Source organism: Artemia sp. Qi Xiang Cuo, chromosome 4 (assembly GCF_049724085.1).
Source record: "Artemia sp. Qi Xiang Cuo chromosome 4, ASM4972408v1, whole genome shotgun sequence".
In the NCBI taxonomy this organism is placed as follows: Eukaryota; Metazoa; Arthropoda; class Branchiopoda; order Anostraca; family Artemiidae; genus Artemia; species Artemia sp. Qi Xiang Cuo.
Window position 1 is genome coordinate 61,963,036 of NC_142797.1, and position 13,346 is coordinate 61,976,381.

The 13,346-nt window shown below is 36.0% G+C and overlaps 1 protein-coding gene across 1 annotated transcript in view; it reads left to right on the forward strand.

The window, feature by feature from the left end:
* The window catches only part of LOC148953308 (MIT domain-containing protein 1-like), a 97,759-nt gene that overhangs the window by 34,393 nt on the left and 50,020 nt on the right, over positions 1-13,346 (forward strand). The window contains exon 2 of the mRNA XM_089088475.1: positions 8,928-9,087. Within this exon, the coding sequence (XP_088944601.1) occupies positions 8,955-9,087 (133 nt within the window). The 5' untranslated portion in view covers positions 8,928-8,954. The remainder of the gene's footprint in view (positions 1-8,927; positions 9,088-13,346) is intronic.

Consider the following 13,346-nt stretch of genomic DNA (forward strand, 5'->3'; position numbering starts at 1 on the left):
TAGGGGATGTTTCCCCCTCTTTAAAAATCGGGTAAATTTTCTCAGGCTCGTAGCCTTTGATGAGTACTACTAAACTTAATAAAATTTATATATTTAGAATCAGCATTATAAACACATTCTTTTGATACATTTATTGACATCAAAATTCCGTTTTAAAAGTTTCAATTACTATTGAGCCGTATCGCTTGTTTTTTTATTGTTTTTTTTTATTAGGTATACGTTATTACGTATAAGGGGGGGTTCTCCCCTTAGTCAATACCACGCTCTTTACGTTAAAAGTTAAAAAATTTTTTATTCACAAACCCCTGAATCACAAAGGCCGTTTAATTAGAATAGATAGCTCTTTTGAAAGCACAAAAAAAACTGTAGCGTAAAGAGCGAGGTATTGACTTGGGGGAGAACCCCCTCACATACGTTATAATTTCTGTTCGTTTTAAGTTTTAATATTCCTTCTTACATTTCAGTTGAAATGTAATTATTCCATATATGAAAGGGGCTGTCCCCTCCTCAAAGCCTCGCTCTTTACGCTAAAGTTTTTTATTTTTTTAAAAAATAAAGTTGTGAGCCAGAGTCAAACTTTAGCGTAAAGAGCGAGGCGTTGAGGAGGGACAGCCCCAAACCCCTGAATCACAAAGGCCGTTTAATTAGAATAGATAGCTCTTTTGAAAGCACTAAAAAAAACTGTAGCGTAAAGAGCGAGGTATTGACTTGGGGAAGAACCCCCTCACATACGTTATAATTTCTGTTCGTTTTAAGTTCTAATACTCCTTCTTACATTTCAGTTGAAATGTAATTATTCCGTATATGAAAAGGGCTGTCCCCTCCTCAACGACTTGCTCTTTACGCTAAAGTTTTTATTGTTTTAAAAATAAAGTTATGTGACAGAGTCATACTTTAGCGTAAAAAGCGAGGTGTTGAATAGGGGAGAGTCCCTTTCATATACGGTTCGAATTTCTGTTCGTTTTAAGTTTTAATGTCGCTCCTTACCTTCAGTTTAAAAAACTTTTTGTTTTTTTTTAATTTAATTTCTGATCGTTTTTTAGTTAATGCAGCTTTTATTTGCATAAAAATTTTACTTTTCTTTTGCTAAATGGATGTCTTTACAAATTAACTTACGTAACTAACTTCTATATTCGCATATTTTTCTTCTGGCAAAATTTCAGATTTTTGCAGATATGAGCTTGAAACCTATGTAATAGGGTTTTCTGATACGCTGAATCTGACAGTGTGATTTTCATTAAAATTCTTTCACTTGTAGGGGATGTTTCCCCCCTCTTTAAAAATCGAGTAAATTTTCTCAGGCTCGTAGCCTTTGATGAGTAATACTAAACTTAATAAAATTTATATATTTAGAATCAGCATTATAAACCCATTCTTTTGATACATTTATTTACATCAAAATTCCGTTTTTAAAAGTTCGATTACTATTGAGCCGTGTCGCTTGTTTTTTTATTGTTTTTTTTTATTACGTATATATTATTACATTTATGAGGGGGTTCTCCCCGTAGTCAATACCACACTCTTTACGTTAAAATTTAAAAAAAAATTTAATTCACAAACCCCTGAATCACAAAGGCCGTTTAATTAGAATAGATAGCTCTTTTGAAAGCACTAAAAAAAACTGTAGCGTAAAGAGCGAGATATTGACTTGGGGGAGAACCCCCTCACATACGTTATAATTTCTGTTCGTTTTAAGTTCTAATATTCCTTCTTACATTTCAGTTGAAAAAACTTGTTTTTTTACTTAATTTCTGATCGTTTTTTAAATAATGCTTGGAAATCCGGCGCCCCCTTCATAGAAATGTCCCTTACCCCAAAGAAACATCCTCCATGGAAATATTCTCCAGAGTAACCCCCTCCTCTAGCCCCCCCCTCCAGAAAAAATCCTTCCTGAAAATGGTTGTATACTTCCCAATCACCAATAAATAATGCTGGCAAGTCCTGCACCTCCTTCATGGCAATTTCTCTTCTCCTATGAACACTAGTATTATGAACAGATTCTAGTACAAAACCACCGAGCCCACCGAAACAACCCCAAAGCCACAAAAAAACCAACATTAAAAATATTGTAGAAAAACCAAAAACCAATAAAAAATTTTAACATTGGTTAAGTTAAAAAAATTTTTACCACCCTCTGGGCACTTCGGGGGATTAAGTCATCCTAAAAGACATATTTATTATATTTTCGACCATGCTGAACAAAATGGCTATCTCAAAATTTTGATCGGGTGACTTTTGGAAAAAAATGAGCTTGGGAGGGGGCCTAGTTGCCCTCCACTTTTTTGGTCAGTTAAAAAAGGCACTAGAAATTTTAATTGCCATTCCAACGAGCCCTCCTACGATATTCTACGACCAATAGGTCGATACGATCGTCCCTGGGGAATAAAAAACAAACAAACAAATAAACACGCACCTGTGATCTTTCTTCTGGCAAAAACTGCAATATTCCACGTTTTTGTAGATAGGTGCTTGAAACCTCTACAGTAGAGTTCTCTGATACGCTGAATATGATTGTGTGATTTTCATTAAGGTTCTATAACTTTTATGGGGTCTTTCCCTCTTTTTTTGAAAATCACCCAAATTTTCTCAGGCGCGTAACTTTTGATGGGTAGCACTCAACTTGATGAAAGTTATATATTTGAAATCAGCATTGAAAGCTGATTCTTTTGATATATCTATTGGTATCAAAAACCCGTTTTCTAGAGTTTCGGTTACCATTGAGCCGGGTCGCTCCTTACTTACAGTTCGTTACCACGAACTGTTTGAAATGTCAAGCCTTCCTATCACTTTCGACTATTTAAAAGGGCACTAGCCCTTTCAATTTCCAATCGAATGAGCCCTTTTTGAGTTTCGACGACAACGCTTTCTATAAACAACTTATATGCTCCCAGCACATAAATTAAAACCCTTGCCCTGAGGGCTGTGAGGTGGTTGTCATCCTCAAAGACCTAATTTCCTGAACTGTCAACTAGGTTAAACAAAATGGCTATCTCAAAATTTTGATTGGATGTGTTTGGGGAAATGCTGGGCGTGAGGCGGGCGCTAGTTGCTCTCCAATCAGTTTCAACTATTAGAAAGGCACTAGCCCTTTCAATTTTAATCGGATGAGCCCTTTTCAAGTTTCTATGACAACGCTTTCAATAAAAACCTTGTATGCCCCCAGGGCATTACTTACAACCCTTTCCCTGAGGACTTTTGACTATTAAAAAGGGCACAAGCCACTCCAATTTCCAATCAAATGAGCCCTTTTCGAAGTTTCTATGACAGCTCCTTCCATACAAAGTGGCCTGGTCTAAAGAAAGAAAAAAAAATAATAAATAATACATTGTGCCAACATCGTTCTTTTCTTAGGCAGCGTGATTGCGCTGCCTATGATTGCAGATAGGAGCTTGAAACTGCTACAGTAGGGTTTTCTTATACGCTGAATCTGATGGTGTAATTTTCATTAAGATTCTAATAAATTTAGAGGGTATTTCTTCCTTTTTTCGAAAATCAGGCAAGTTTTTTTAGGCTCGTAGCCTTTAGCCGGCAAGACTAAACTTAATGAAACTTATGTATTTAAATCAGGATAATAAGTCGATTCTTTTAATATATTTATTGGTATCAAAATTCTGTTTTTTAGACATTTGGCTACTATTGAGCCGGGTTGCTCCTTACTTACAGTTTGTTGCTACGAACTGTTTGATACAATTTCATAAACGCCTATTCTTTTGCTCTTGACTTCTAATGAATGGATGTGTGTTTTATTCCTGAACTAGAAGTTTGAAATGTCGTAAATAAGGTACTGTAAATATCCATCTCCATACTATCTGTGATGGAGAAAAATCCTTTTCATTAGTATAGTAGAAAATCAAGTTGAGTAGAAATTGCACTGTTTAACTACTTTTGTTAAGCTCCGAATTTGTCAGTTAAATTTCTTCCAAATACTATGGAAGAAGATTGAAGAGGAATCTTTGGTCCTTTAACATAGATTTAATAAAAAAATAGAAACCACTAGCACCATCAACTTGCACCATTCCCCAGTAGAACCAGATAATTCAAAATAAGCCGAAACTTTGTTGATCGAATATTAGCCTAGATTTCTGTTAAAGGTCTAAGTTTAGTAGGGTTCAACTAAAAATTTACTGAAAGTGGTAGATTCTTTTGATTTAAACTGTTTTTTTTTATTATGAAATATTTAGGGCTAGGTTTGTGCGCAGCCTGTAGTAGTGCAATGGATTGGTCTCTGCTTAGCAATAAGGGGTCGTGTGGTTGATCCCAGTTCCTGCAAGGTTAGATGACAGGGTTACTACCTGTCCGTGTACTAGGACTTGGCAACTGAAACGTTGACAATTGTCGCTGATCTGTGTCTTGGCTTTGTGGCTCTGGAGGATGTTTTTCCTAAGTTTGTGTACAGAACACAGGATAATTAAAAAAAACAGTTGACACGAAGACGTCTTTTGGACTTTTGATGAAACGGTTTATTATGTTCAATGTAAAAAAAAAGGATTAAAAATTTCATATTTCGTTTCGTTTAATAATTTCCAAACCTTGTAATTCAAGCAACAAGCAGTAAAGTAATTCAAGTGCCATACAAGTGACATAATCTATTTTCTATCAATAAATGATCATTTTTGGATTTTGCTGGATAACACTAGATTGTGTTGTTGTCTGTTATTTTTGTCAGACACAATCATGAGTTTCTTCTCATGTCTGTTTTCTATACCCCTTTACCGGTTTTGCATTCCAATAAGCTGTAATTTAATTGATCAAACTTTAACTTTCAGTTAAAGGTCAAATATTAATAAGATTGATCTTGAAATTTACTGACAGTTGGCAGATTCTTTTCATTTTATCTATTTTCGTTGACTATGAAATGTTTATTGCTTGGTTTGTGTGCAACCTGTGGTAGGGCTGTAGATTGATCTCTGCTTGGCAATAAAAGGCCCAGTGTTTGATCTCAGTTCCTGCAAGGTTTGTCCACATTGTTGCTGCCTGTAGACCCCGAAGCTGCGCCGAAAATCAGCGGCGCGCCGCCGAAAAAAACGGCGGCGCGCCGCCGAGCTTGCATCAGCGCGCTGACGCCGCCGCTGATTCTTGCGGTGGCGGTGTCACTACGCCACCACCGTTTTTTTTTTCTCTTTTTTGGTTATAAATATAGAACTCGTGGCTTCAACCGTCATCCTCGCGAATAGGTTTAAGAAAAAAAAAGAAGGTCCAAGTTGGCTCGACATGTATATAGGGTAAAATGAAGTAGAAGAAGAAAATTTTCTTGAAACAAAATTCTACCTTCCACTTTAAAATTCTTTTCATTTTTCTTTCTGATTTTTCAGATGAAAAGAAGTAGGTAAAAGAACATTAGACAATTCAGGATGTTGTCATAGGCAGGGCAATCAAGATGTCTAAGTAAAGAACAATGTTGGTAAATGGTATTATTTAATTTTTTTTTGTTTTTTTTTTGTTTTCCATACCAGGGAAATTAGTATCGAAGGAGGTTTTGTAAAAACTTAAAAAAGGGCTCATTCGATTTGAAATTAGAATAGCCAATGCTACTTTAAATAATCAAAAGTGATTGGAAGGCAGCTAACACCCCTTCCACGCCCACCCTTTCCCCAAACACATGCAATCAAAATTTTAAGAGAACCATTTTGTTCAGAGTAACTAATTTCCAGAGAGAAATTTTTTTTTTTGAGGAGGTTACTCCCCCACAACCCTTAGGGCAAGGGTTTTGTAGTTATGCCCTGGAGGTATATAAGAACGATGTTGGCACAATGTATTATTTATTTTTTTTTTCCTTTAGACCAGGGTATTTCATATCGAAGAAGTTGTCGTAGAAACTTCTAAAAGGGCTCATTCAATTAGAGATTGGAGTGGCTTGTGCCCTTTCTAATGGTCGAAAATGATTGGAAGGCAACTGACACCCCTTCTACGCCCACCATTTCCCGAAACACATTCAATCAAAATTTTGAGATAGCCCGTTTGTTTAACGTAGTTGAAAGTTCTGGAAATTAGGTCTTAGAGGAAGACAATCCTCACAGCCCTTAGGGTAAGGGTTGTAATTTATGCCCTGGGGGCATATACGGTGTTTATAGAAAGCGTTGTCGTAGAAACTCAAAAAGGGATCATTAGGTTGGAAATCGAAAAGCCTAGTGCCCTTTTTAATAATCGAAAGTGATTGGAAGGCTTGACATTTTTATAGTAAAGATCGATGTGGGTATAATGTATCATTTTTTTGTTGTTGTTGTTGTTTAAACCAGGGCACTTTGTATCGAAGGAGTTGTCGTAGGAACTTCAAAAAGGACTCATTCGATTGAAAATAGAAAGGGCTGATGTCTTATTTAACAGTCGGAAGTGATTGGAGGGAAACTAATTCCCCTCCCACGCCTACCCTCCCATTTGCCTTTATGTTTAAAAAGTAAATGTTGCCTTAAGATTAAATCAAAATGCACTGTGTTTAGGCTAATTCCCAATAAGGCATCTCAGCAGTATCCCAAGAACGACTTAGGGTATTATGTTCAAACTTTCAGGGTTTCTTCTGCTCTTAAAATTTGACCAAGTCAAAATAGCTTAAGTGTATCCAAGCTATCAAAGAAAGTAAAAAAAAATTTTTGTGAATGTTATCAAGTTTTCCATTTCAGGTCAACTAGAGGAGGTATGAAACCAAATTAAACTCTACTATTTGTGCCCAGATTTTTATAAGGGTCTATGTTGTTAAATTTTTATGAAAATTGTTTTTCATCATACAAATATCAGGCCGAAATATAAATTCTTACAAAAACAAAAAGATTTAAAGTATTATTGTCTTTTTCCCTTAAAAGACCATGTCAATATAAAAGGAACAGATATTAATTAAAAAAACTGTTTCCAAAAAACAAGTTTTTTCAAAGAAAAGTAAAGAACTCCATTAAACCAAAAATGAGCAAAATTAAAGTCAAATAATCTACCAAGCGTGAAACTACCACAAATCAGCATCGATAAATAAATGAAACCCAAAACGAATAGAAATTACAATAAATAACCGAGTCAAGCTCAAAACGAGCAGAAATTAACATAATTTTTGGCTAACCCCTGTGCCTTCCCAAGGCAATAACATAATTTGTACTTTACTGACAAAAATACAGATGAACCTGCATTGTCAGTTTAATATACATATACTGATATTTAGTAATCAAAATGTTAATGTTATTTGATTTATTAAAGTTATAAAAGTAAAAACATTTATATTTTTTCAGTAAAGTGAAAATTATGTTCTGGCCTTGGAAAGGCATGGGGGTTTTGAGCCCTATTTTCTTAATTTCTGCTCGTTTTGAGTTTGACTCAGTTATTTCTTGTTATTTTTGTTCGTTTTGGGTTTCATTTATTTATCGATGCTGATTTGTGGTAGTTTCTTGCTTGGTAGATTATCTAAAGCTAGTATAGAAACATATCTACAAGAATGAATTACATTTTTTTGCACAGTTAGCAGAGCACACTGAAGTTGAAGTAGCCTTAAACTTTGACTTAAAACGTTATATATTGACCACTTCCTTCAGAAAAGAATTTCGGAGGGTAATTCCGTGTTGATAAGAAAAGAGGGTAAAGGTGCAGTTTGGTTCCTCCTGTAGTGTAGTGCGCAGGAGCCCTATGGTGAAGGTGCAGGTTTGTTCTCCCTTATAAAACAACTTATTTCAGCAGATACAAAGAAGAATCCCATTTGCGGCATTCTGTGGGACCCCAAGGTACAGTACTAGTATCAGATCCCGCGAGTGGCAGTTTACGCTCGTCAAGTTCTGGCTGTATCAGCCACATGTGCCCCAGCTAAACGGCTTTTTAGCACGACAGGACTGATAGTGACTGCAAAAAGATCAATGGCTCCAGGCAGAGTGAACAAACTGACTTTTGTTACATGAATTGTAACTGAAGTTATGTAACCGCTGATTTAAAATAGTTGGTGCTGTTAAGCCATAGTATCTGATTCGTGTACAGTATTTTTTCGATGTTGTTATTTATTTGTTTTTTTTTTTCACTTCCTTTTCGTATGTATTAGATGAACAGGAGATGTTTGAACTTAAAAATTTGAAAGTTATACACACATTATCCCAAATCATTAAAAATAATGAAATGACTAAACACGGGATTGAATAGGAAAAATGCGATGTTAAACATAAACACAACATAGGTTTGCCTGGGTCTAGTGGCTAAAAATGAGAAGTCTACTTGGTCTGATCGAAGGTGAACATAAACACTTTCCGCGTGGCCCAAAAAATTCGTGTTTTGTCATATTGTTCTTGTATGTTTTTAGTCAACCATTTGAAAATCCTTACTAAAATCGAGGTTGAACGTGCTTGGTGACGTGGAATTTTTATTATTATTTTTAATCGGAAAAATTGGCGCGCCGTGGCACGCCGCCGGTCTAAAATCAGTACTGTGCCGCACACAGATTGGCGGGACGTCGGGCGGCACGCCACCGCCACGATTGAAACACACCTTTACTCCTGTCCTTTCGGCGTGGCGCAGTTTCAGGGACTAGCTGCCTGTCCCTGTAAAAATACTCGGTAACTGACACGTTGACAGTTGTCGAGTCTCTGTGCGCCATCAATGGCTCTGCAGGATCTTTATTCTTCATCTTAGATTTGCATTTAGAACATAGACTAATTAAAAAAAGATTGTGGACAAAATATGCCTATTGCACTTTTAATAAAACTGTTTTTTTTACTAAATGTAATAAAAGAGGAAGCTCCGTATTTTATTTCATTTCATAATTTCTAAGTCTTATAATCCAAGCAACAAGCGTTAGGTCAGAATCTATTATATACTGAACTAATAAATAATTCACTTTTTGATTTTGCTGGATAACACCAGATAGTGTTGTTGTTGGTTTCTTGTCAGACACAAACATGAATTTCTTCTCCTGTCAGTTTTCTATACCTTTTCGTCAGTTCTTCACTTCCAATATTTCTTGATTTCAGCACGTTGTTTATTAATCATTGTTGTGAATGGCGGTTCCAGAAGAAAAGGTAGCAATATCCCTTCTTAGTAGAGCTGTGGCTTTAGACAAGCAACAACGTTTCACTGAGTCATTGATTTGCTACGAAGAAGGAATTCAAATCCTTACACAAGTTATACGAGGTATTTTGTAGCATCTTTTATTAATGGCTATTTACTTAAAAATACCCCTTCTTCATAATCATCAAAATAAAACTGTGAAGGAAATAAAAAAAAAATCCCAATTCAAATGTAAACACATTGGGGTACTAACTCTGAGTCAGCTCATTTTTCAGTAATACATTTAAAACTATGAATATACATCATCAGTCCTTTTTTCATCGTATTTTAGGTATTTTAGAACATCTTTTATTAATGGCTATTTACTTAAAAAATGTAAAGTCCTTGCTTCATAATCATCAAAATAAAACTAAGAAGGAAATAAAAAAAAAATCCTAATTCAAATATATACACATTGGGATACTAACTCTGAGTCAGCTCATTTTTAAGTAATACAATTTAAAACTTTGAATATGCATCATCAGACCTTTTTTCCAAAGAGTTTAAAACTGAATATATATCATCAGACCTTTTTTCCAAAGTATTCTAGTTATTTTAGAACATCTTTTATTAATGGCTATTAACTTAATAAATGTAAAGTCCTTGCTTCATAATCATCAAAATAAAACTAAGAAGGAAATAAAAAAAAAATCTTAATTCAAATATATAAACATTGGGATACTAACTCTGAGTCAGCTCATTTTTCAGTAATACAATTTAAAACTTTGAATATACATCATCAGATCTTTTTTCCAAAGAGTTTAAAACTGAAGGAGTTTAAAACTTCAAACTTCCAAGGAGTTTAAAACTTCAAAAAATTATCAACATTGTGAACTGGAGTATCGAGCATTTCGTTTTTCGACAGGGTGGCTCAGCCTCCCACTTTGCTTTTTGGGCCGATTCACCTCCTTCTGTAGTCAACGAAGTTGTATATTTTTACGTCTTAGTATTTCATGTCTGGTAATTTTCATTATTTCGTGATTGTTTCTTAGACAAATTGATATGGCTCTCCGACAGCCTATAAGTTAGTTGTGATAAAATCTCACTTTCTGGAATTTCCCAGCGGGGTTCTATTAGACTTATCATGGTTCTTTTAAACTCTTGGCGATATCTTTCTTCTTTCTTTCTAGCTATTTTATCATTCTCCTCTTTTCGTTCTCTGGCTACTCTATCAGCCTCCTCTTTTTTTCTCTGGCTATTCTATCAGCCTGAATATTAGCGTTTCTAAGGGTTTTTCCTTTTCTTTCTAACTCATTCTCTATCTCTTTTAATTTCATCTATTTCGGCCTGTATCTTTTTCGTATATTCGTGGTGCTCTCTTTTGCACACCTCTTTTCTTTGTTTCCTTTCTTTCTCTCTTTCTTTTCCATCTTCCTCCTCTTTTTGCTCTCTGGCTTTTCTTTCAGCCTCTATACGTTCTTGTCTTTCCTCCTCAATTTTCTCTTCTTCTATTTTATTTAAAGTAGAGGTGTATAATTTTCGTGTTCTAGAGTTTTTTTCTTCATTTAGTAAAAGATACTTTCCAATAATTTCCAATTGTATTTTGTTAACCTTTTTGTTTACCTCTTCGTAGGTTTGTTTCTCTTTTCCGTACCTCCTCATACTCTTCGAGAGCGATATCTTCCTCCCGAGTAGAGTTGCAAGTCAAATTTAGTTCAATTTCTATATTCCGAATACGCCCTTCAGGTTTACGGACAGTTTTTTTGTATAACGTATTTTTCTTTAGCAAACGCAATTCTGGAAGAATTAATAACCGATGTCCTTCAGCTCTTTCAACAACCTGCTTATAATTTTGTATTTTTTCTTCAATGGCCTCATAGGCTTTTTCAAAAGCTGCCCCTTCCATCTGAAATGCCGCGTTATATTGTGCCGCTAATTTTTCCAAAATTTCTTTATCGCTATCTTTCTGACAGATAGATTCAATCATACGTAGAAATTCGTCATTATTCAATATGTTTGAGCGAGGGCCTGTGCCCGAACTTTTACTCCATAAATAAGCCGGTATCTTACAGCCCATATTTCTTCGTTTCTTGTCTGTGTTATCTCTGACCGACATTATTTCCAAATTTAGCTAATCATCAAAATACTTTTCCAGTCTAAATGAAAATCCTTTTTTCAATGTCACCTCCAGTTTCTCGCGAAAAATTGCTGCGTCTCAATTAGCCTGTTATTTTTGCACACTAATTAGTTGCGCGATATATTGATTCATATGTCTTTTTGTATTTCCTAACTAGGCACAGCCCATTTAGATCTTCATAATATTATTTATCGATTCCGTATTTTTGTTCTTTATATGTAATCAAAATAGGCTACTGTGTAGCAGGGGTGGATCCAGGACTTTTTTTTGGGGGGGAGGGGGTGCAAAATAGGTTGATCCGATAAACTTGCGTTACGAGCAAGTTTAATTAACGCCTATTTGCGTTTATATTGGGGAACCCCTAGTCCCCTGGATCCTCCACTGATTTGTAGGCTAAATTAAATAGTCTCTTCGAAAACGCGGAATTCTTTTACTTTCAGTTTTATCGATAGCACCTTTGTTGCTGCCACCACTGTTCTCGCGATAAGCTACTTGTGCCACCAGATATTGGCGCAAAAATTGTACTACTCCACTTACTGGAGGGGAAGCCTCGCTGGCGCCAAATATTGTAATGGATTGCTCGCGCTTACCACTACTGTTTTGTAAATAAGCGTGTAGCATGGGTGCTGCTTGGTTACAGGTCCCCACACATTACAGGACTATTTTAAATGCAACTTAAAAAAAATTGTTTGCTTACCTGAAAAAATGAGGAGGAGTAGAGGGTCCTTTGTAAATAGTTCCATTTGATGAACTCCCCTTGAAAACCATCGTTGTAGTGGTGATCAAGGGTAGCCCCTTATATTTAGGGTAACCCTGGATTTGGCATTAAGCACAGGCAGAAAGCCAATAGAAAGCAAGTTCTTTCAAATGAAAGTAAAGAGCGACAATAAATTTTAATCTAACAGGTTTAGAATTAGGCTGCACCCCCTCCCCCCAACTTCCTGTTCTATACACTAAAGCTTGGCTTGTTTGCACAAGGCTTCATGAACAAATGCTCTACGTTAGGGGCAATAGAAATAGAATACAAATTATTTTTCACTTTTTCAAAATTTTCAAATGACAATTTTTCAAATTGCCTGAAAAATGGAAAGTCTTATAATTTAACTGCCGGTTTTTAGTCGAAGTGATTCGAAATCCGATTGGTAAGTAAAAGAATGGTAACAACCAACTGGCTATGTTTTTTTGTATTCAAAAACGGTATAAGTAAAAGACTAACAAAACTTTAACGTACATAAAGGGAGGGAGGGCAGCCTCCTAATGTAGAGAAATATTTCTGTTCATTTTAAGTCTCAATGACTCTCTTGACTTCCGTTTGAACAACTTGTTTTTCTTTGTTTAATATCAATATTCGAACCAATAAAGACTTTCGTTTTTGTTGTAAATCCAATTTTCGCCAAACCATTTCTCTTTTCAAAGATTGCTTAAAGGTTTTAAATAATAAGGATTTTGGTGAAATTTGATAATCTCTATCGCCCTTTGGCCTTCCACTTCTTCTATACAAACCAAGGCCAGCTCTCTTGTTGGCTCTTCAGAAAAATCGCTTATACATCAGACCATCCATAAGCAGACGACGAGCTGACAGCCAGCATTTTCTGTATGAACAAAGAAAATATGGCCAACGCTTGACCTGACATTATACAATACCATCAAGAAAGTTCTGTTGATTTCAGTCGAGGTATTGGAAATAAAGAGATAACTATGTAGTTATAGTGCTTTAGTTTATAACTATCACGTTCATATTTTTATTCACTATTGAATATTTTATCAGGGAATAATCCCAGGGAGTAATGATGCTCGTCCGGAGTTAGTTCCCATGCAAATTGGCGCATGAAGAACAATCTCCACGTGCCTCGGGATACCTGGCTAGCCACCAGAGAACCAAATGCATCTAGGGACGGTTGGGTTGGCAGCCCTCCTCCTGAAATTTCTATTGCCACGAATGGAACCAGAAATTCAGCCTCGGATATATCATCTCAAACCCCGTCTCGACCTCGGACCGCCCACGGATGATTCCCTCTGAATATGGTTGACCAAGGTGGTATCAATGTGGCCACCTGGAATGTTCTGACACTGAACCAACCTGGTTGAAAGCTTCTATTAGCCAGAGAATTAAAGAAATGTAAAATTAGAATTTCTGGAATCACTGAAACACATCTATCTGGTGATGGTGAGGAGTACATTGGTGAAGGCCAGACACTGCTTTGGTCTGATGGTCACCAGAAACGAGGAGGCGTTGGGCTAGTGTACCGCACGCATGGCCCTTCTG